General features: G+C 37.7%; 1 protein-coding gene across 2 annotated transcripts in view; it reads left to right on the top strand.

The window, feature by feature from the left end:
* The window catches only part of UNC79 (unc-79 homolog (C. elegans)), a 382,451-nt gene that overhangs the window by 129,873 nt on the left and 230,483 nt on the right, over nt 1-22,095 (top strand). Inside the window, exons 2-4 of one of the 2 annotated variants that reach the window (XM_011991736.1) lie at nt 7,155-7,275; nt 14,424-14,569; nt 17,746-17,916. In XM_011991736.1, the coding sequence (XP_011847126.1) occupies nt 17,829-17,916 (88 nt within the window). In that variant the 5' untranslated portion in view covers nt 7,155-7,275; nt 14,424-14,569; nt 17,746-17,828. Of the gene's footprint in view, nt 1-7,154; nt 7,276-14,423; nt 14,570-17,745; nt 17,917-22,095 lie in introns of those variants that run through there. The other variant, XM_011991735.1, reaches the window with a different exon arrangement.

The raw sequence follows: 22,095 nt of genomic DNA, 5'->3' as shown, positions 1-22,095 counted from the left end.
AGAGATGTTATTCACACTTAATGATGTATATACTCTGCTGGTATGTAAACAGGTACTGTCTTTCTGAAGGACGATTTCTTAATTCTTACCAAGAGCTTTAACAATGAGTGTTTTCCATATGACTCAGCAATCTCGTAACTAAAAATTTATTCTAAGGAAATAATTAAAGCTGTGTGCACATAGAGTATTTAAAAGGATATTCTGGTCTCGCGTGGCACCTCACTTCTGTAATCCTAGCACTTGGGAGGCCGAGGCAGGAGGATCCCTTTAGCCCAGGTGTTCGAGACCAGCCTGAGCAGTATAGTGAGACTCTGTCTCTACAAAAAATAAACAAAGTAAAAGAAAAGAAAAGAATATTCTTTGCAGCATTGAATAAAATACTGGAAAACACCCCAAAATCTCACAAATAGATTATTGGTAAAGTAAATTATGATTCTCTTACATAAAGGAAATTTTAAAACCATTAAAATGATGATACAGAAGTGCCTAGAAAGTGAGGAAAGCAGATTCTAAAACTATACACAGTTTAATCCCATTCTGGTAAATGTGTATTTATGCAGAGAAAATTTTCTAGAAGGATAACATGCCAAAATGTTAACTACAGTTGTTTCTCAGTAGTGGGCCCTTTAGGTGTTTTTATCTTCTTCATGTTGCTTACCTGAATTTTTTCCTTTTATGATAATGAGCATTGCTAATTAAATTTTTCAAAAATAGGGATGGATCTCCGTTAAAAATATTTAGTGACATAGGAAAATGCTTAAGACTTAAAGAAGAAAGATTTAAAACTTATGTTTTATGCAATCCCAATTTTGTTAAAGTACTGTTTATTCTATGAGTGAATTTTGCTTTTATGACTTTTGCTCCCAAAAAGTAGCAAAGCCCCTAAGAAACGGTGAGGATAGAATGGGCAGTAAAATATCGAACAGAGATTAAATTTGTGTATGCACAGACCCCTTTTGTTTTTTTTCTTCATTTTCATCACAGTTTTAATAGCTGGCCTCCTAGGCTATTTTTATAAAGACACAAAGTTGAACAGCTGTAAAAGGCCATTCTTTCCCTTCTTGCCTTGTCTATTTTCATCCTTACTAGGAACTCAGCAAATTCAATACTTAATAGGCACCAAAGGTACACAATGGTGAACAAAAAGCTCACTGTTCACTTAGCAAAGACAGTCAACAGTCACCTAAAGAAACACATCATTACAAATTGTTCTCACTGCTCTGGACAAAACCGCAGAGTGTTACACAGAAAGAAATGAAGGTGGAGATCGGGGAATCATTTCAGACAAGGAAGTTTGCAAAGACCTTCATGATGAGGAAGGGACACTTAAAGTCGGTTTTGAAGTATGAGTAGGAGTTAGTCCCACAAAATGTGGAGGGAAAGCACTCTATGAAGAGGGACAAGGACATAGAAAGGTTTTCAAGCAAAAAAAAAAAAAAAAGAAACACAAAAAAGCAAAAAACAGTGTTAAGGAAAAGAGGGGCCGGGTATGGTGGCTGGCTCATGCCCGTAATCCCAGCACTTTGGGAGGCCAGGAGTTTGAGATCAGCCTGGCCAACATGGTGAAACCCCGGCTCTACTAAAAATACAAAATTAGCCAGACACAGTGACCAGCGCCTGTAATCCCAGCTACTGGCGGGGCTGAGGCAGGAGAATCACGTGAGCTCGGGAGGTGGAGGTTGCACTGAGCGGAGATCAGACCACTGTGCCCCAGTCTGAGCGACAGAGCAAGACTCTGTCTCAAAAATAAAATAAAATAAAGTAAAATAAATAAAATAAATAACCACAACAGTGTCTGGCTCTTGTGTCATGAGATTAGGGTGGAAGATAGGCAGGGACTTTAACCACACTAAGGAGGATTTGGGATTTTGTCCTGAAGACAGTGGGCAGCCCATGAAGTACTCTGAGCAGTGGTTACTGTTTATGACAGTATGAAGCAGTTTATAATTTAAAAAGATCTGTTTGGCTGCTCTGAGGAGAAACTGTGGAGAGAAGCAAAAAGAAATCTGAAAAATGAGTTAGGAGGCTGTTAGACTTGATCAGGAGATGCTGCTCCTGAGTAATGACAGTGACGATAAAGAACAGAAGACAGTTGGGAGATGTATTTGATAGGATTTAGTGATAAGACTTAGTGATTAATAGGACTTAGCAATGGACTGGATGAGAGGAGTGAGATACGGCAGGGAATAGGGGCTGTCAAGGATGAACTTTAGAATGCTTTGCTTGAGTGACTAGGTGGATTACACGGATGGTGGAGTAGGCTTCTTTCTTGGGGGAAGGGAGACCTAAGAGTCAATGTTGGACATGTTTTCTTTGAGATATTTATAAGATTTCCAAGTGGAGAAATTGAATCGATGAGGCCTGTTATTCACAAGAGCTACCCTCCCGGGATGGAGACAGACCTTTCAGAGCAGTTGGCCCCTGGACGGTCCTGACAGCCCTGTGGATGGTTGGGATTGCCTATGGGGAGAATATCGAGAGAGAGGAACAGAGAGTTTAGAACTGAGCCCTGATGAATTCCAACACTTAGACATCAAGCAATAGGGGGAAGTGGCAAAGCACTTGAAGAAGGATACATTCCACGGGAGGCAGACCAGCGGAATGTGGGATCTGGAACGCCAAGGGGAGAGAGTTTCAAGAAGGAAGGAGGGAGGGATCAACTGTACAGAATGCTCTGAAAAGCCTAGGAAAATGGTGATCAGAAAGTACCCAACGGATTGGCAATCTGGAGGCTCCAGATGATTATGGGAAAAGGACTCGGTACAGTGGTGGATGTGGGAGCCAAACTGGAGTGAGTGGAAGGAGGAACAGGAAGTGACAGAGAGAGGAGAATGTGTGCACAGCTCTTCATCATCTTGGCTCTGAAGGCAGAGACCCGTCACTGGAGGGGGAATGGAAAGGCAGGAGAGAGGTTTTTTTATTTCCCGTCGACAAGGGAGATTCTACAGTTTGTTTGAATCCTGGTAGGAATGATTTAGCAAAGCGGGAGAGATTAAGTCCATAGGAGACACACTGATGGATGGAGAGCCCCAGTGAGTGGTGGGATTGGTGTTAGGCAGGACAAGGAAAGGAGATGCTAGTAGGTTTTTGACATCTACTATTTAATATATGTGGAGTGTATAGCAGGCACTGTGCAAAGTATCCACTCGCACAGTAATCACAATAGCACAATAATCACAGTAGCCCTATGAAGTCGATATAATTATCCCCATTTTACAGATGAGGAAATTGGGCTTAAGTGGAGATAGATCCAAGGTCTTAAGTCAGAACTGTTTGATTTCAGAGTTCATACTCTTAACCCTTACTAATAAGATTTCCTCAGGGCCGGGCATGGTGGCTCACGCTTGTAATCCCAACACTTTGGGAGGCAGAGGCAGGTGGATCATGAGGTCAGGAGATCGAGACCATCCTGGCTAACATGGTGAAACCCCATCTCTATTAAAAATACAAAAAATTAGCCGGGCGTGGTGTTGGGTGCCTGTAGTTCCAGCTACTCGGGAGGCTGAGGCAGGAGAATGGTGTGAACCCGGGAGGCAGAGGTCACTCACTGCAGTGAGCTGGGACTGCGCCACTGCACTCCAGCCTGGGCGACAGAGCGAGACTCCGTCTCGAAAAAAGAAAAGAAAATATTTTCTCTATGATGGTGTATTAGTTTGCTCCAGCTGCCATAAAAGTACCACAGATGGGGTGGCTAAAACAACAGAAATATATTTTCTCGCAGTTCTGGAGGCTTGAAGTCTGAGATCGAGGTGTTGGCAGGTTTGGTGTCTCCTGAGGCCTCTCTCCTTCACTTGCAGATGTCTGCCTTCTCTCTTTGTCCTCATGTGGCCTTTCCTCTGTGTTCCCACATTTCTGGTATCTCTTATGTGTCCTAATCTCCTCTTACAAGGACACCAGTCAGATTGGATTAGGGTTCACCACCGAAACGGCCTCATTTTAACTTAATCACCCTTTTAAACGCCTTATCTCTGGGTACAGTCACATTTTGAGGTTAAGGTTTCAACATATGAATTCTAAGCGCCACAAAATTCAGTCAATAACAGATGGCTTTTTAAAGTATAAGGAAAGGGGTGGTGCCGGGGGGAGTTTTGAAGACAGTGTAACTATCACTGAAGAGTGTAGAAGAAGGAGCTTACTAGAGAAATGTAGCCTTAGGGTCAGTTGAGGTTGAAGATCATTCATTTATATCTATCGGGCCCAGTTATTGGAGTCTCCGCAGCAGCAGTCAGGTATGTGTGTGGAGTAAAGAGGAACTCTGCTTTGATGAGGCTCCTGGATGCTCACATGGGCTTATTAACCAGCCAAATGACCACCTCTAGTGCACAAAATTGAACTGTAAATGAGTTTTATTCACATCCTTGGCACAATTACAAATTACTATTTGTAACGGACCTTTTTGGCTGCTCTCGAGTTGTTGAAAACATGGAAGTTAAATCTATGACTGCTAAGATTGTATTGCATTCACCAATGCACAAATTGGCTGGAACAGTTTTTTCAATCTGTTCTATAAATGGTCTTTCATGATTACTCACCACTCTCTTCCTCTTTCTCTATCCCACTTTCTTTCTTCTTTTTTTTTTTTTTTTCATCTTCACTTATCAATGATTTATTGAGTACCTACTAAGTGTCTGGCACTAAGGATGAAGAGTCCACAATCTGTCATATGTCTATATGCAGGTATATATGTGTATAGTGTACATATATATGCAGATATGTATACTCTCTATATATCCTAAAGACCTGAGTGATAAGTGCTGTTACTAAAGTATTAATTCATTTGTTCATTTAATCCTATGAACATACTGAGTTCCTACTAAGTACCGGTGTGTTAGGCTTGGGATAGAGCCATGAGTAAGGTATAGTTTCTGCCCTTAAGAAATTTACAAGCTGGTATAGAAAAATGAACAGGTAAGTACACAGAGACAATGCAATATGACTTTTGTAAAATATTAAAAGATCTCAAAGAAAAAAGAGACTCTCGTCTCTGCTTTGCTCTGCATATTTGGGTACCTGTGGAAAGGAGCTACTGTTGCACTTTAATGAAAAGAGCTATAAAAAGAACATCCTTTCATTTAACAAACATTTTTGAATGCTTGTAATCGTTGTGTAGTGATGGTTTTATAGCTCTTGAATTATGAGCAAGCCACTGAGTTGGGGGATCTGTGAGTTTTTTCCTCATTTGCACTTACTGTCCGTACCCTGTACTATTATCAACTCCTTTTCTTAGGTGGTGCAATGATTAATGGTATTCCTGAAATACTCTACAGAAACCTGCTGAATATTAAAACTTGAGAAAAGTCACAGTAATGCTTCATTACTGTGACAGTGGGTGAGCAGGCAGCATGTGCTGGCCTAGCATGTATCTCGGATATTTGGAACTTGGAACTATGCATTAATATGGGGATTTTCTTGTAATATGATTTTAAAAATATAATGAATAGCAGATCAAAAACACTGAGCAGGAAATGGACTTTTGTAGATTATGCAGTTGAACCATTTTCAAGTATCACCTATTTATACTTTATCTTAGGAAAAAAAGTTATTTACAACCAAATACTTATGGAATTAATTGAGATGATGTTTATAAACTTGTTGCTTTCTTTGGAGCTGATGTGTCACACAGACTCAAGGTATTATTATCTGTAATCTAGACTTATTTCTTTGGGAAAATGCTAACCATATTATGGAAATAGTTCAGGTAGTGGAAGAGAGAAAAGGCAAATCTGATAAATGGTGTATGTAGGATTTAGAATCAGTGATTAACCTGGTAACTGCTGGAAATTGCATTGATGTCAAGCAATGGACGTTCACATTCATGTGAACGTGACGTTCACGTGGACATCATTTCAGAATCATATTCTAGAGTATGTCATAGTGGAAAGATCACTGGATTGGGATCAGGAAATCTAAGCACTAGTCTGGCTCTGCCATTGACCACCTATGTGCCTCATTTTCCCCATCTTTAAAAGGAAGTGGTTATGGGAAGAGGTCTCTAAGGTCCTTCCAGTTCTGATATTTTATCGTTCTGTGCTTCTACGTCCCACACTTATCAAAAGGATTCTGAGTTAGAATGCATCCAGGAGCTTATTTCCATGGGCTATTGGGAATAGCAGGCCTTGCTTCTCCAGGACTTGATATGTCTTCTGTTAACTGCTGACAGTGAGCCATACCACCTAAAAGGCTCCCTTGGTAGCCTTAAAGATTGAAAAGACAAGTGGACAGTGTTGAGAACCCTGTGGAAGAGGAGACCAGAAAGACGTTGATCATCATGGCTCCTTGGGATTTGCAAAGAGGAATGACTAGAACGGGGTCCTTCACTACAGCCAGGTCAAAGGTCAGGTCAGGAATGTGGACAATGCTGGTGACTCCAGGTAGGTCTAGGAGGGTAAATAAATCTGTTGAGTCCCTCCTGAATCTTGAGAAGATCTGGGCAGCCAAGCTCAGAAAGCTATTAGGAAGTCTCCTAATTTATGAAATTCTTTGGAAGAAAAAATGTGACATTTATTTTTTACATTTTTATTAGTGCACGATCATTGTATTCTTCCTTAACACTCATCATGTTAATCTACTCTTAACATATTCTCACAGTTAAAGCATTTACTAAACACACTTTCATGATCACATGTTGAGTTAATAATCTGACTTCAATTGATGCCATCGTGCAATGGACTCCCTATATTTTAGGATTTTTTGAGTGTTGTAGAAAGACTTTTCAGTTTTCTCTTTCAGTTTTAGTTAAGCAACATTAAATATAATTCCTCAGCAGAGATTTATATCTATTATTATTTTGCTAATAACAAGCCATCTTGGGGGTGATTAGAAAACAATTTGGAGTACTGCTTTTCTTAGTGATTAAAACAAGCAATAGATAATTTGTGAATAGGCTATTAAACCAGAAAACTAAGAATAATTTTGTGTGCCGAATACAATTAAAAGAAATTAAAAGTTTTTTGTAATTGTTTCTATCATGGAATTCTATTAAAGATTTACTTATGTTCCTTAAAATACTGATTAAATTCTTGTATGTAATCATTTTAAAAAATGACTGTATGCCTAATACATATTACAAGATGATTCTTCTCTTTCTTTTTCTTCTTCTTCTTCTTCTTCTTTTTTTTTTTTTTTTTTTTTTTTTTTTTTTTGCTTTTATCTAGTTGCTTCCAAGATCCGGTACTTGCAGGAATATCATAACCGGGTTCTCCACAACATTTATCCTGTACCATCAGGAACAGATATTGCAAACACCTTGAAATACTTTTCTCAGACCTTGTTAAGGTAAGCTTTACAATATCCTCTACTTTGAGAGAATTATTAGGTAGTACTGCTGAATTTATTGGGATCTAAATTTTTATTGAATTGCAAGTTTTAAAGGGCCTATGTTTTCTAGTGCTCTGCCAGAAGAGTCTGCACTCAAGTTCTCTGGGTGTATGTAGCAAATTGGATCCCAGGCCCAGATGAAAAGATTGGTTGCCTGGCTACTGCCTGCTTTCCCGCATTGCACATCTTTTCAGGGGATCTTTAAAATGATACAGTTCTATATTTGGCACTAATATAGAGTGGGATTAAAAGGATAGCCTACAATTGCTTAAAATTAAGAATTGGAAACACTTTTGGTCTAAAAGCAAATCAGAATTATGTGGCATTTTAGGTTCATCATTAGCATTTTCTGTTTCCCTAAGTGTAATATACAGTGATAATAGTTATTTTTAATCTGGGTAACACTTCACGTGTTCAACATGCTTTGCCTTGATAATGAAATTCCATGAAGGACAAGGAAAAAAAATAGGACTCTTTTTCTTTTGTTTACTTTTACCATAAGGTAGAGATAGGAGGGCCCTGTTTACTCCACATATCTTGATTAAGAAAACAGAGAAAACAAAGATGAACTGTTCAAGTAAAAGCTCAATTGTTTTGGAAAATAACATTGAAGAATTCAGAAGAACACCTCACGTTCCATTAAATTCCAAGATGTGGTTTCTCCATTACCACAGTCTTCTCACTTCAAATCTGATTTTGGCAACACATAAATTGGCTTGGTACTATTTCTTTTAGCTGTATAGCAGCAAAAATTTTGTAAGACAGATATTAGGAGAACACAAATTTGCAAAGACTAGTGGCACTGGAGTTTCTAGCAGTTGAAGGCTTTGCCAGGGGCATTCTGAATGCTTTGTGGATAGAAGCTTCGTGTGATCAAGTCAGCTACGAATCTTTTGCAGTCCTGCTATCTCTCTGTTCTTATTTTTTGAAATATCTTTCCTTCTTTAGAGTCCTTAGTGATCCTGTTCTATATTGAAGGGCTCCTGCTTATCAGATTCATACATTTCATACTTACATGGTAAGGTTAGGGCCTCTTACAGGATATTTTCCTTCTTCTCAAATTGTAGTAGAATAATTAGCCCAATTTTCATAGTGATCATCAGATAAATTTATGAATCAAGGCATCCAATTCTATTCTCTTGAATTCTCCTTTTGTCTTTGAGGTCCAAGTTCTCAATGGGAAACAGTTTTCTTTATGACAAATTCTGAAAGTTCTCAAAGTGAGAGACACTTTTCAGTAGGAAGCATGTTGAATTCCATTTGTCAGGAAACTGTAACATCCTAGTTGGCACCTCAGAGCTTGCTGCTTAGGTCTTAGTAATTGTGTCCAAGAGTTAAGGAATTTAAAATACTGAAAAGTCATGTTTGCAAGACGTAAGGATTCCATTTTCTTGAGCAGTGGACCATTAGAATATGATCATAGGTAGTAGCACTTTAGTGGTAAAACAGGGAGTTTGTTCAAGTGGCTTGTTGGAGAAGATTCTATGCAACTGAGCTGAGTTCATTTTCAAAGGGAGGCAACATCAACATCTGCTAATGGTAATACTAACAATTGCAACCATTATTATAGCAATACTGTCTTATAATATTAGTAATCATATGTGTCAAACACTGTCCTAAGAAGTTAAATGTGTCATCTCATTGAATCTCTCATTATAATTCTATGAGATAAGTGTACTGTTATACGCATTTTACAGATAATAAAACTAAGGCAGAGTGGTTAAATAAGTTGCTCAAAGTTACTTATCTAATAAGTGTTCAGGATTTGACCCTAATTCACATCACATGCTCTCAACAATTATGCTATACTGTTTCTTCTTAGGACGAGTATTTATCATATTATAGGGACACTGCTTTTAGTAAAAACCTGGCTTCGCCTTTGGGGATGCCAACATTCATTATGAGTCCACAGACTAGTTTTGGGTCTCTTTGAGATTAAAGGAAGTGCTTAGCACAAAGATTTGTCATCTTTTCAGAAATTAAATGGAGCTGTACTGACATAATGTGGACAGCATTTCAATTCCCCAGTGTTTCAGTTCTGTCTTCCGCTCGGCAATTAGCTGTGGCTAGCAGGTCAGAGCAGAGCTGACAGGCTGTAGTGAACAGGACACACACACACGGAGTGGGACTAAGAAAGCAAACGCTGGGAAGGTAACATGTCATGGGTTGGTCTAGGTTCAAATGCTGGCCTGAACCCAATTCATTTTCTTTTGCCTACCCCAGCTTTTTTTTTTTTTTTTTTTTCTAGAAGTACAGAACTGTTGATACATACATCCATAACAATTGTGTTTGTACTTCTTCATTTTATTTATGCTATTAGAAAGTTCAAGACAGCCGGGCATGGTGGTTGGCATCTATAATCCCAGGTACTTGGGAGACTGAGGTGGCAGATTAAAGGAAGTGCTTGGCACCAAGATTTGTCATCTTTTCAGAATTTAAATGGAGCTGTACTGAGATAATGTTAGAGACCAGAAGTCTCAAATTTGAAGTTTGAGACCAGCCACAAGTTTGAGATCAGCCTGGACAACATAGTAAGACCCCATCTCTAAAAAATATTTTAGCAATTAGCCAGGTGTGGTGGCATGCACCTTTAGTCCAAGCTCCTTGGAGGCTGGGGCACCAGGACTGCTTGAGCCTAGGCATTTGAAGCTGCAGTGAGCCTTGATTGCACCACTGTGCTCCAGCCTGGGTGACAGAGTGAGACCCTATCTCTAAGATAAATAAATAAATAAATTCCAAGACAAATAAGATTGTCTAAGTATTTGGTGTCCAAGATTATCAACAGTAAGATTTTCTACAACAAAGAAGATTTTCTGCTGCAAAATTATTATATATTGTTTAATATTATCAAAGCATTTAATAGTATTAAATCATTTAATATGATCTTTACATTCAGAAGCACTTCTTGCTTTCAGAACTCAGGTTCTTGGGGAAAAATAACAAGAAGAAAGAATTAGAGATGATTCTCACAAAATAACTATTTGTCTTTCATTTGGATATTCTCGATGAAGTTAAAATGATTATTTTTTTGGTTAAAATATGCAACTTGAAATTTCAGCAGCTTCATCTGAGTCAGGGTTGCATTTTTGGAGCAATAGTTCGCTGGTATTTGTGCATGCATACAACTCTCACTGTTCTCAGTAGAGTTTTGTACCTATTTCGAAAGGCAGAAATTAGCTTAGACATTTAACTTCAATTTATTTAATTCGTAGGAGGGAAGAAATTGTATGTTACCATAGTTGACTGCAAAATCAGTTGAAGAGTCCACATATGTCCACTTAGCTCATAGTTAGACTCAAATTTGTGTTCCTGGGCGTTCCTTAAACTCTAGTAGTGGAAGGTGAGTCCTGTGTGTTATTCAGCTTGCTAGCCCGTGTGTCTGGAGCGGTGTTTGACCCAGAGAAGGGGATCAGTAAATGTTCGTTGAATTGAGTTGACTTTAGTCCAGATCTCATCCAGTGCTGGAATCCTTCTAGAGCATTTACTTAATCTAGTAGTGACCTGGGGTCTGGTAAAGTTATATCTGAGTGCCAAGTTGTACTCATTTTAATTTAGCAGATACCTGAGTTCGGCAGTAAGCAATACACAACTTCAGAGTTTAGTTTTTTGTTTGCTTTTAGCATTAGAAGCAACTACAAAGACCATCTAGTTTAACCTCCCCTCACTGCTACATGGGAGGGAGTCTGTTCTTTTTATAGTGGAAGCATCCTGTGGCCATGTTGTCAACAGCGAAGGTTTTTAAGAATCTTGCCTTTTACCTGGCAGGACACTTAAAGGATCCTAGTCTTCTTCCTACGTCAAACATTCTTTTGGAATTTCTACCCCCAGATCTCTCTTCTGGTGCTGTTTAGGCTGCTAGCACATAAAATCTTTTAACAAAATCATTACATTTGGGGAAAGCTGCTTGCTGCTAACTATTCAGAAAATGCCTAATATGTTTTAAAAATGGATTGTAGACTCAGCATAATAATCTTAATTGAACCGTAATTTCCAATTGCTTAGGAAGTATATATGTATATATAGATATATCCACCATTTTATTGGTTAAGTCATAGAGTAACTTTAGAGCCTAGCATAATGAAGTAAATTTTGTTTAGTACATGGATTCAACTCAAATGTCAACATTCCTAATCTTAAAGGGAGTTTGTTTGGCATATTAATTTTCTGTGCTACACATACCTCAGGGCAACTTCTCATCTTTCCTCACACCAGCAGAGGTCTTCCTCTCTTGATGCTGAAAGTCAATGGTTGATAAAGAGAATCTCAGGAGGAAAAGGGAAAGGTGAAAAGCTGGCTGCTGGGTCAAACTCTTCTGAGCAGGGCATTCTTAATATTCATTTTGGTTGGGTTTGCAGAATTCTGGGAAAGAATTTCAGGTGGGGAAAATGGTTGTATCAACTCCCAAGTTAGGCAGTTTGGTTGGGGAAATACTTTTTTTTTTTTTTTTTCTGAATAAACTTCACAAAACGTCATAAAATCACAATGCATTGTACATTTATTCATGAGCCCTTCTTGAGTTTTTCCACAAATGAAAACATTTCCTTACATTGAGACATGAATGGTAATTTAAAACTGGTTTCATTGATGACTCATTTTCAGCCATTTTTTTCTCAACCTCACCGAATTCTCAAATCTAAAGGCAGTGAGAGAGAAGTTTTACTGTTTTCATGCTGACATTCTTCCCTCCCTGCATGTATGAAGCTGTTGTTGCTATCATTTGGGAACCCCACATATACAGGAAGGGAAAAATATCAAAGTAGAGCCTCCAAAGTATTTGTTAACTTACATCGTACTTTGGAAAAACACTAAGGTGTATTTGAAAAAATTATGTGTTTATTTCCCCCACCAAGAAGTTTGATCAGAGCATTGCACTTAATTTAAAGGATAGCATTAATTTATGGTATTCAGCTATTTTTATTTTCTAAGGCAAAATGTTGTTCTCCTTATACCACTTCTATAAGATCCACATTTTGTAATTTTGAAAAGATGCCAATAGTAGGTTAATTTAGGGCTGAAGTTTGGGAAATAATATATTTGACTTATAGCCATTGTGATTCTAGAGGAACTTTCAGTGGGATTAGAATCCTACAGGATTAAAACAGATTTTTGGTGACTGGGTTTATCAAGAATATAACATTAGTAAAGGTGGTATTCTTAGGAATAATTGAGTCATGTGAGAAAAGTGTAAAGTCTGATGAAAAATCTGATGGCATTTATAATAGATACAGTCAGGTGGTAACTGGAATGTTGATATTATCCCGTTGTAAAGTATAAGCTTACAAAGTCAAATACATCACACACAAAAAGGTAAATTAAATCCCTTTAAATTACAAAAAACCACCAAATCTTAAGTTATTTATTGATAAGAAGTATTACATAAGTATTCTGAAATTATTTTTATTATTATCAATTGTTTCCCCCGGACATTGGGTAACAGAAGACAAAGGAAATCGAGGTAAATTAGGCACATGGAAAATACAAAGCATGTAGTCATTTTTCTTACTTTGTGACATATTTTGCACTAAGAGTAAATAAAAATAAATGCAAACTTGATATAGCAAGCATGCTTGACACTAACCAATTCTTCACATCACTGTAAAATTGTAAATGTAGTATCATTAACTAAGAACTTAGCAATGTTTGATGCACATAGAGCAACTGTAAAACAAGGTTATTTTTATGTAATGAACCACTCATAAACTGTTATCTGCTTGGACTAACATAAGTGTACTATATAAAAGCACTTTGCAAGTGCACAGATATTATCATGCTAATCTATAGCTATTGTCTTTAATGCTAAATAGTATAACCTAATTTTACAAAACCTAAACATTTTGCTAAGCAGTAACTTCTTCTATTTTTAAATTCACAACTTTTCTGCTTTATTGCTTTTACCAAAAAGGTTTTTATTTTAAAATTAAGGCTAAAAGAAAACCAATTTATTTTTAGAATTTATTTTTATTCCCATTAATTTTTTTTAACTTTCTAAATTATCTTTCCTTTAGTCTTTAGTGAGTTTTGTTGAATAATAACGTAAGTAGCAGCAGTAATATATGAAATCTTACTGTATGATGTGCAGCTATATGACAGATACTGCTTGCTTAGTCGTTAGAATTTTGAAGGTAATTATTTAATAAACCACTGTTTGTATTCATAAAATAAAATGTTTCCTCCCCAACATGCAAAATTTAAAAAAACACACATAAATAACCATTATCATTAGTTCACAAACATATGCTACGGACCATCAACTATATATTATTTTATAGCTTTTCCAATGTAGTTTAGCTAACATTTTAGAAATATGTATTATTTCTAAATTCATATGCCTGTTTAAACTTCATTATCTCAAATGATACTGACAGAATGTCATGAAACAGTATCATAATATACATATAGACATTATTTTGATGCAATAAACATGTGATTTTTAAGACTTTCTTAATAAACACACATGTTTATTCTTTGCTGAAACATGTTTCTGCAAGTGCCATACCTATATTTTGCAAGTTCCTATTTACCTGATGAAGACAGTCCTGCTGAAAACATCTTTTCCCTTGAAAGCTCCTTGTAATTAGGAATAAGAGCCCTTACTCATTAGACAAAGCCATTGTTTTTTCTTCCAGGAAACCTCTCCTTCACCAAACTGCTAAACTGTAAAACATGGGTTTGGCACTGAAACATGCATTTTTATATTTTTGCTCCTTACTAACCAGATAACACATGAGATGCAATGAAACTTCCACAAAGTAAACCTTGTATTATTGGTACCTCTGAGCATGAAGCTATGTGACCAGTACTAGATTGGTAGACCCTGCTGGCGTGGCAATTGCATCTTATGTGGAATGTATCTGGTGTTTTATTATTTGTTTTAGAGTGTCATTTCAATGTAATGTGCTGTTCTTTGTGTCTTTGTTGTCTCTTTTTTTTCTTTGTCCCCCCAACAGCATTTTGTCCCGCACAGGGAAGAAGGAAAACCAAGATGCCTCCAATTTGACAGTGCCCATGACCATGTGTCTTTTTCCTGTGCCATTCCCACTCACCCCATCTCTAAGACCGCAGGTCAGTTCCATCAACCCTACTGTTACTCGCTCCCTCCTTTACAGCGTCCTGCGAGATGCTCCCTCAGAACGCGGCCCGCAAAGTCGTGATGCTCAGTTGTCAGACTACCCTTCTTTGGACTACCAAGGCCTCTACGTGACTTTGGTGACTCTCCTGGATCTAGTTCCTTTACTACAGCACGGCCAACACGGTGAGCACTTAGCTGAAACCTTTGTCAATGTACATGGATACTTATGAATGTATATGATGCTGAGCAAGGGGCTCGGAGATGGTCACTGTTGTAATCAGTCACCTGAAAGGGCTTTGTGTGGCTAGAAACACTACACTGAAACTTCATTATGGTGCTTCCCATAGTATCATTTTACACTGCTTTATTGCCAGACGGATGTTATCCAGGTGGAGTATTGGGGGAGAATGGGGCTGGAGAAAGGAGGAAGACATATAACAAGAAATTTTCTCTTCTTTCCTGATGAGTCATCATGGGGACTCTTGTTGAAATTATGAGTAGGGAGATAAGACTTTAAAACTGACGCCCAGAAAATTAAGAAGTAGAGCATGAAGAGCAGGCTATAATCCACTGACTGATTCTGTGATTTTTGAGGGAGCAAATTCTCTAGGACCCATTTTTTCCTGTCTCTTTAATAAAGTCAGGAGGTTAGATGAGAAGTGATCTCTAAGAACTCTTCCAAATGTAAACAACAATCAATAGTTATTACAAAATGTTGTATCAAAATGTAGATATAGTATATAGTGGTGCTGTACGCTGTATTCAGCATATGGTATTAGTGGTGCTATATGCTATCTGCAGTATGTGTACGATATATGATATTAGTGGTGCTTAGAATAGAAGCCTAAGAGCCTGCTTCTTTTCTTCACTCTTCTCCCTTTCTACTCTGTGTCCTTAGGCAGTTTCATTATCTTGCTTGCTTACCAAATTCTCCTAACCTGTAAAAATGGGAGCATCAAATGAAAAGCAATGCAATAAGAAAAGGGATTTCTGCAGATAACGCACTTTAAAACATTAGTTGTCTTAACTTCAGAACTCTGATAATTTGGTCCCTGGAAGTGTGACAACCAAGGTTTCGCTGTACAGAAGAATTTGAATTTTGGAAAATAAGTGGGTAGTGGGGGTTATTTTGTCTTTTGGTTATGGCTAACTCCCCTAAGAGAATTCTTGATGGTTTATTTAGTACAACGTGTTCCTAATTTTAAAAGTTTAAAAATCTACTGAGATAAAAATGATGAAATAATAACTATTGAATTTGTTTTTTCTTATATTTACAATTCTGTGTTACGATGAATGTAAAAGGTATAGAACTTCGTAAAGTTGCTTATTGTATAATTCTGTAGCCGTCTTAAGCCTGGCCACTTCTGCTGTGATCCTCTGCCAGCTCTGAACTTAAATGAGAGGACTCTGAACATAAGACTGCCAGAGTTTACTATGCTGATGAGCTTGTCAGTGAGTTTCCTTCGTGACTACTGGTCCTGAACTCACCTGGGACCTGCCTGGGCCTGGGTTGGTCCACTGTGTTAGGGGAGCTGCCCATTATCTTCAAAGCCCCTTGATTAAGATAAAGACATTAAATTTGGTAAATTGCAATATGTATAATTGCAATTAATGTGTAAATTGTGACGATTTCAGGGGAGATAATTTGTATTTTTGCTCTCATACCTGCGTCTGTTTTGTGACTTTGTGACATTGTTATTTAGCTATTGTGTTCTTGTTCTGCATGATAGAGCTTAGAAGGTAGGGAAAGACTCAGTGGATCAATCTAATGAATGGTTCAGAGAAACAGTACAGCATTGTTTCTTGAAGGATGGTCTGAAAAACATCGGAATCACCGAGGGGGTTTGTAACATGGAATTCTGGTCCCACCCAGGTACTTGTCACTAAGAATCACTGAGGGGTGGGGTCTGAGGATCTGAATTTTTAGCAAGATCCTTGTGGATGCTTCTTTTGCACAGATTTTGAGAGCTGCTACGCTCAGACCGGAGGCTGTGTCCTCCTGCTGGGTCCAGGTGGAGTACAGGAAGAGCACTAGGCAACGGTTCTGTCGCAGTTCAGCTGCTCTCAGGTGATCCTGAGCAATCACCTCTCTCCGGACCTCAGTTTCTTTATGTGAAAAATACTCCAGCTGGGCTCCTTTCAGTACTTATGTTCTGTAATTAGGCTAAATGGCTCAGCAAAAGCAGCTGAGGTGTCTTGTATGCATAGCCTTGGTTAATTCTTAGTAAAACACCTGTGGATTTTCCATTTCATTCATTTGAGCTCAAAGTTGACTGACCCTGGCCCTCTAGTGTGCACTGTGGCCACATCCTGTCTGTTGCTGCCTGATGTGCCTGCTGAGATGGCATATTAATTCTAATGACAACCAGAAATAACATTAGGAATCCAAATAACACTAAGAAGGTACATCTGGTGCAAAACAAAGAAGAGTCTAGTACTTTTCTGTTCTAATGAATACAAAAGTGATCAAAGTCTTCATCATCAATCCTGGACTGATGGCCTATATTTTGGGAAGTCCAGAAATATACAAATATACAAATTACATTTAGTGTAATGGGATTTGGCCTACATGCATTCTAAAACTAAATAGTTATGGTTTTGTTGCATCTCCTTTATTTTTATTCTTGTGCAGGTAATAATAATAGTAACTGTTAATATTAATAATAACAGCTAATATTTGTGGAGCACACAGTATGTGCTATGCTAAGGACTTTACATTTATCCCATTAAAACCTTCTAACAATCCTTCTAATGAAGTGAGGTAGGTATTGTTACTATCCCTGTTTTAAGATGTTGTTAGAAACATTATTATTAGGTGGCACTTCCTCCCATGATCATTGATGACTCAATGCACAGGGTCATGTAGCACCAGCTTATGGTTTCCCTTGTTTGGTGCTTTCTGAAATTGCTGCTCTGCTGAAGGTTGCAAATTACTTCATTGCCTGATACTCCAGATGGTTTGATTGATGGAGCAGAAATAGTCCGGTTTTATTTCTGATCCTGCCCTTGAATTCTCTAAAACTTCCATTGGGCAAATCATCTAACTGCTTGTGCCTCAGTTATCTTGTGTAGAATGTAGTAATACGAATACCAAGTATTACTGAAGATTGAGAAAATGTGGAGGAAAAATGCATGTAATGAATATTTCTATTTCTTAACTTATTCATTCATCAGTCATTTATTGACCAATTACTGTATACATAGTACCCTGTCAAATATTATGTTTCATAACACTTAATAGGGAGGGAGCACTAGTTGCTTATAATTTAAACCACTTCATTAAAGCTTAAAATGTAAAGTTAGCATATTTTGTTAATTGCAAAATATTCAGTGACTGATTACTCAATTTTGTTTTGTAGATCTTGGACAGTCGATATTTTATACAACTACATGTTTGCTACCTTTTCTCAATGATGATATTCTGAGTACTTTGCCCTATACGATGATATCAACGTTAGCTACCTTTCCTCCATTTCTGCACAAGGATATCATTGAATATCTTAGCACATCTTTTCTACCAATGGCTATATGTAAGTCCAGTCTTACCTAATACTAGATTATTTTTATGTATGATATGAATGGAAATTGCTTTTGCTGTTATAGGCTCTAGGTTTTCAAGATTATAATGGAATCACTTGATATATACATGAGCTATGATTTAAATTCAGTCACTTTAGCATGGATATTATGGTAAAAGTCAAAGAAATGAAAGGCGTTAGGGTTTAGAATTGTTTTATTCAGACAGTTTGATCTTATAGAATAGAAAAAAAGAACATGTCAAGGCAGTCTAGGTTTCCTGTGTGTAAATTACAGTATCTTTTTCCACTTTAGAAAAAAGATGGGGAAAGTATTGTCTCAGATGCAGAAATTCCTATCTTTTGGTTTTGAAGGCAGAAGGATCTGATAGAAAGAGCATTAGATAGTCAGGATGTGTAAATTCTGGTCCCAGCTCTGCCTCTAATCTGGGCAGCTCACATAGTTGAAACCTCATCTACAGAATGACGAACCCATCAGCTTTCCCTTATAGAGGTATCGTGACGATAAAGTGACTCGAAATTTATGAAAACACTGAAAAAAGCTGAAGCCTGCAAGTCATGTGTAATGTATGATTATAAACATAAAACTGATTTGAATCCTGTTTCACTTCTGTAGACTTAATCTTGCAGGCTTTCCAGACATGTGCACAAAGATAAAAAAATGTTGCATTGTGGTTTTTATGATCAAAATCATTTTCAAGTATTTTTTAAATAAATGGATTATGGATTTATCTATTCTTCAGTGGGAAATCTGAAAAGATTGTGGGTTTAGGAGTCAAATATCTGGATCCAAATCATAGCTCTTCCACCTACTAGCTATATGACCTTAGGCAAATTACCTAACTTTCTGTTTCTTTCCTATAACATAATAATAATAATAGTAATAGCTGCCTCATGAAGTTGCGGGATAATTAAGATGGTTAACTTGGAACATTGGTAAAATGCTACCACAATGCCTGGTATGCAATAAGTGTCAGCTTGCTTCTCACCTTCTCTCAACTCTTGTTTTAGAAAAATACTTTCGGCCGGGCGCGGTGGCTCAAGCCTGTAATCCCAGCACTTTGGGAGGCCGAGACGGGCGGATCACGAGGTCAGGAGATCGAGACCATCCTGGCTAACACAGTGAAACCCCGTCTCTACTAAAAAATACAAAAAAATAGTCGGCGAGGTGGTGGGCGCCTGTAGTCCCAGCTACTCGGGAGGCTGAGGCAGGAGAATGGCGCAAACCCGGGAGGCGGAGCTTGCAGTGAGCTGAGATCCGGCCATTGCACTCCAGCCTGGGCGACAGCGTGAGACTCCCTCTCAAAAAAAAAAAAAAAAGAAAGAAAAATACTTTCGTTGGTTACATTCAACTGCTTGTGATCATTATTCACATTTTAATTTTATGTACTTATGATCTTATTAAAGGTGTTGCTCTGTAATAACAATTGGTAACCATATATATCTTTTGAGCTACATTTGCTTATTTTTACAATCAAGTTTAATGTTAGCTATGGAATTGTACTTTTCATGTCTTTCAGCAAAGAGTTTGACTTCTGCCTAAATCATACAGCAATTTGAAAAAATTAGCAGACTGATCATACCATTCAAGTAATAGAATATTTGATCATTTTCTTCTTTTGTTCTGTGTAACCTTACTGACAAGTACTCATTTATTGATATAGTCTTAGAATTGCATAGTCGTACCTTTAAAATAAATAATGTTAACTGTTAAATTTAGGCATAAGAATTTTTGGTTTTTTGAAGCATAACAGATGAGGCTGTTTCCTTCCTTCCTTCCTTCCTTCCTTCCTTCCTTCCTTCCTTCTTTCCTTTCCTTCCTCCTTCCCTCCCTTTCTCCTTCCCTCCATTTTCCCCTTCCTCCTTTCATCCCTTCTTTCTTTATTTAGTTTTTTGAGATGGCGTAACACTCTGTCACGGTAGAAGTGCAGTGGTGCAGTTTCGGCTCACTATAACCTCTGCCTCCCGAGTTCAAGTGATTCTTCTGCCTCAGCCTCCCGAATAGCTGGGACTACAGACACAAGCCACCATGCCCGGCTAAGTTTTCTATTTTTAGTAGAGACGGGGTTTTGCCATGTTGGCCAGGCTGGTCTCGAACTCCTGACCTCTGGTGATCCACCTGCCTCTGCTTCCCAAAGTGCTGGGATTACAGGCGTGAGCCATCGCATCTGGCTTCCTCCTTCCCTTCTTCCCTTCCGCTCCCTCTCTCTCTCTCTCTTTTTTTTTTTTTTGATATAGGGTCTTATTCTGTTGTCTTGGCTGGAGTGCAGTGGCACAGTCATAGCTCACTGCAGCCTCAAACTCCTTGTCTTAAGCGATCCTTTTGCCTTAGGCTCCCAAGTACGGTGTGAAGGCCTCTACCACCATGCCCGGCTAATTAAAACAATTTTTTTGTAGAGACGGGGTTTCGCTATGTTTCCCAGGCTGATCTTGAGTTCCTGGCCTCAAATGATCCTCTAGCCTCAGCCTCCCAAAGTGCTGGGAGACGATGGTGGGATTAATGAGGAGGCTGTAGCTTTCTAATAATTAATCTAATTCATTAAATCCCTCCTTCTTAGGAATAAGTTAATAATTATGGGAGAGGTGTTGAAAATACCGGGCCTCTGAAGTTACATTTAAGATTGATCAAATACTGTGATAGCTGGCAATTTATTTCTTTACACTTGATTATTAATTTCTACTTAATTAGAAACATGGATCGCAAAACATGTCATGTAGTCATGTTAGAATTCTTACTTACATAAATGTACAAACCTCGGCAATTGAGGAGAATAAAATAGTAAGTTGAGTTTACAGAATTTGTGTATATTTTAGTGTTTATTAGAGGAGTAACCTGACATTTATTTGAAGGGGTAAACAAGTCACTTCATGTTCCCAAGGTCCCATTTTTTTCACCTATAAAGAAATAGTTTGAAAAAAAGTCTTCAATCTCAAAGATTATTTCTGGCATACTAATTCTAGTTTAAGTAACGTCAATATGATTTTGTGTAAGAGGCATATATTGTCCTGTAACCCAATTGTTGGTCTGTTTCATGTGTTTATTTTGTTGCTCTGGTTTTACTCTCTTAGCTTTGACTTTCCTTTCTCATAATCATTCCTGTGGTTCCATAATAGCCAATATTTGTCATCTTTAAGTCTTTGAAAATAAATTGTATACCAACCTTTACAGTCAAATTCGATTACACCATTCAGGTGTTTCCTTTGTACTTGTGATTTCATAAGTATACAAAGACACAGATTCAAAGCTAAAAGGATATAGTTTCAGATTAATCATGTTAAAATGGGCTGATGTGAGAATGTGTGTCTGTGGGTCATATCCATGTTTTTTCTATTTTTTGTAGTTGTTTCGGTGTCTAGAAATTGTGACCAAAACAAGTCAAGAGCATGTAACTTCTTGCAGAAAATTTTTATTTCAGGACTGAGATGCTAGGATGAAGGATGTTGTATTTCCTGAGTACTTGATAAAGTCTTTAAGACAAAAAGGCTTTTTATCTCTTTGGTGTGGTGTTCCTAATGTCAGATGGAAAACATGAACTGCTTTTCAGGTGTAAAATGATTCTATCATTAAGGACCTAGAAGATGAAGTTCTGATCTTTGAAGTGGACCTAATGAGGTATTGCAGCTCTTCAGATTAAGAGGCCAGCATGTATATCAGAGATTTCCTCCTTACCATCCTTGTCAATAAACCAAATGCTGGACTTTTATTTTAGAATGAGTCCTTTTAAGGTTTTGCAGAGCAAACATCAACTTATTTATTATGAAAATTTCCTTTGACATGGCTTTTCTTTTTAACTCCTTCCATAAATAAAATATATTTCTCTTTATTCCAAATGTGCTCAATATGCTTTGTTTATAAAAAGATATTAAAAGAGTTACTAAGAATTGAGAAGGCCATTTGCATGTCACCATGGAAACCTCTCTTTTTCCAATAAAGAATCTGTGATTTGTGGACTGAATTGAAATATGGAGATCTGGGAGATGATGCTTTGGCAGAGAAGAGAAAGAGCTGATTCCAAGTGAACATTGATTGATGCAGGCTATGTTATTGTAAAGATAACAAAGCTGAACAATTATATCAGCTTAAGATATAATCGTTTAAGATTATTCTAACGTATCCTAGTATCCCAGACTATGCAGTCTCATCTAGTTCCCTTTCCACCCTAAATTTTCTCA

Source organism: Mandrillus leucophaeus, unplaced genomic scaffold, assembly GCF_000951045.1.
Source record: "Mandrillus leucophaeus isolate KB7577 unplaced genomic scaffold, Mleu.le_1.0 Scaffold4, whole genome shotgun sequence".
Lineage (NCBI taxonomy): Eukaryota > Metazoa > Chordata > Mammalia > Primates > Cercopithecidae > Mandrillus > Mandrillus leucophaeus.
The sequence above is the reverse complement of the archived record's forward strand: the minus strand, read 5'-3'. Positions and strand labels throughout refer to the sequence as shown.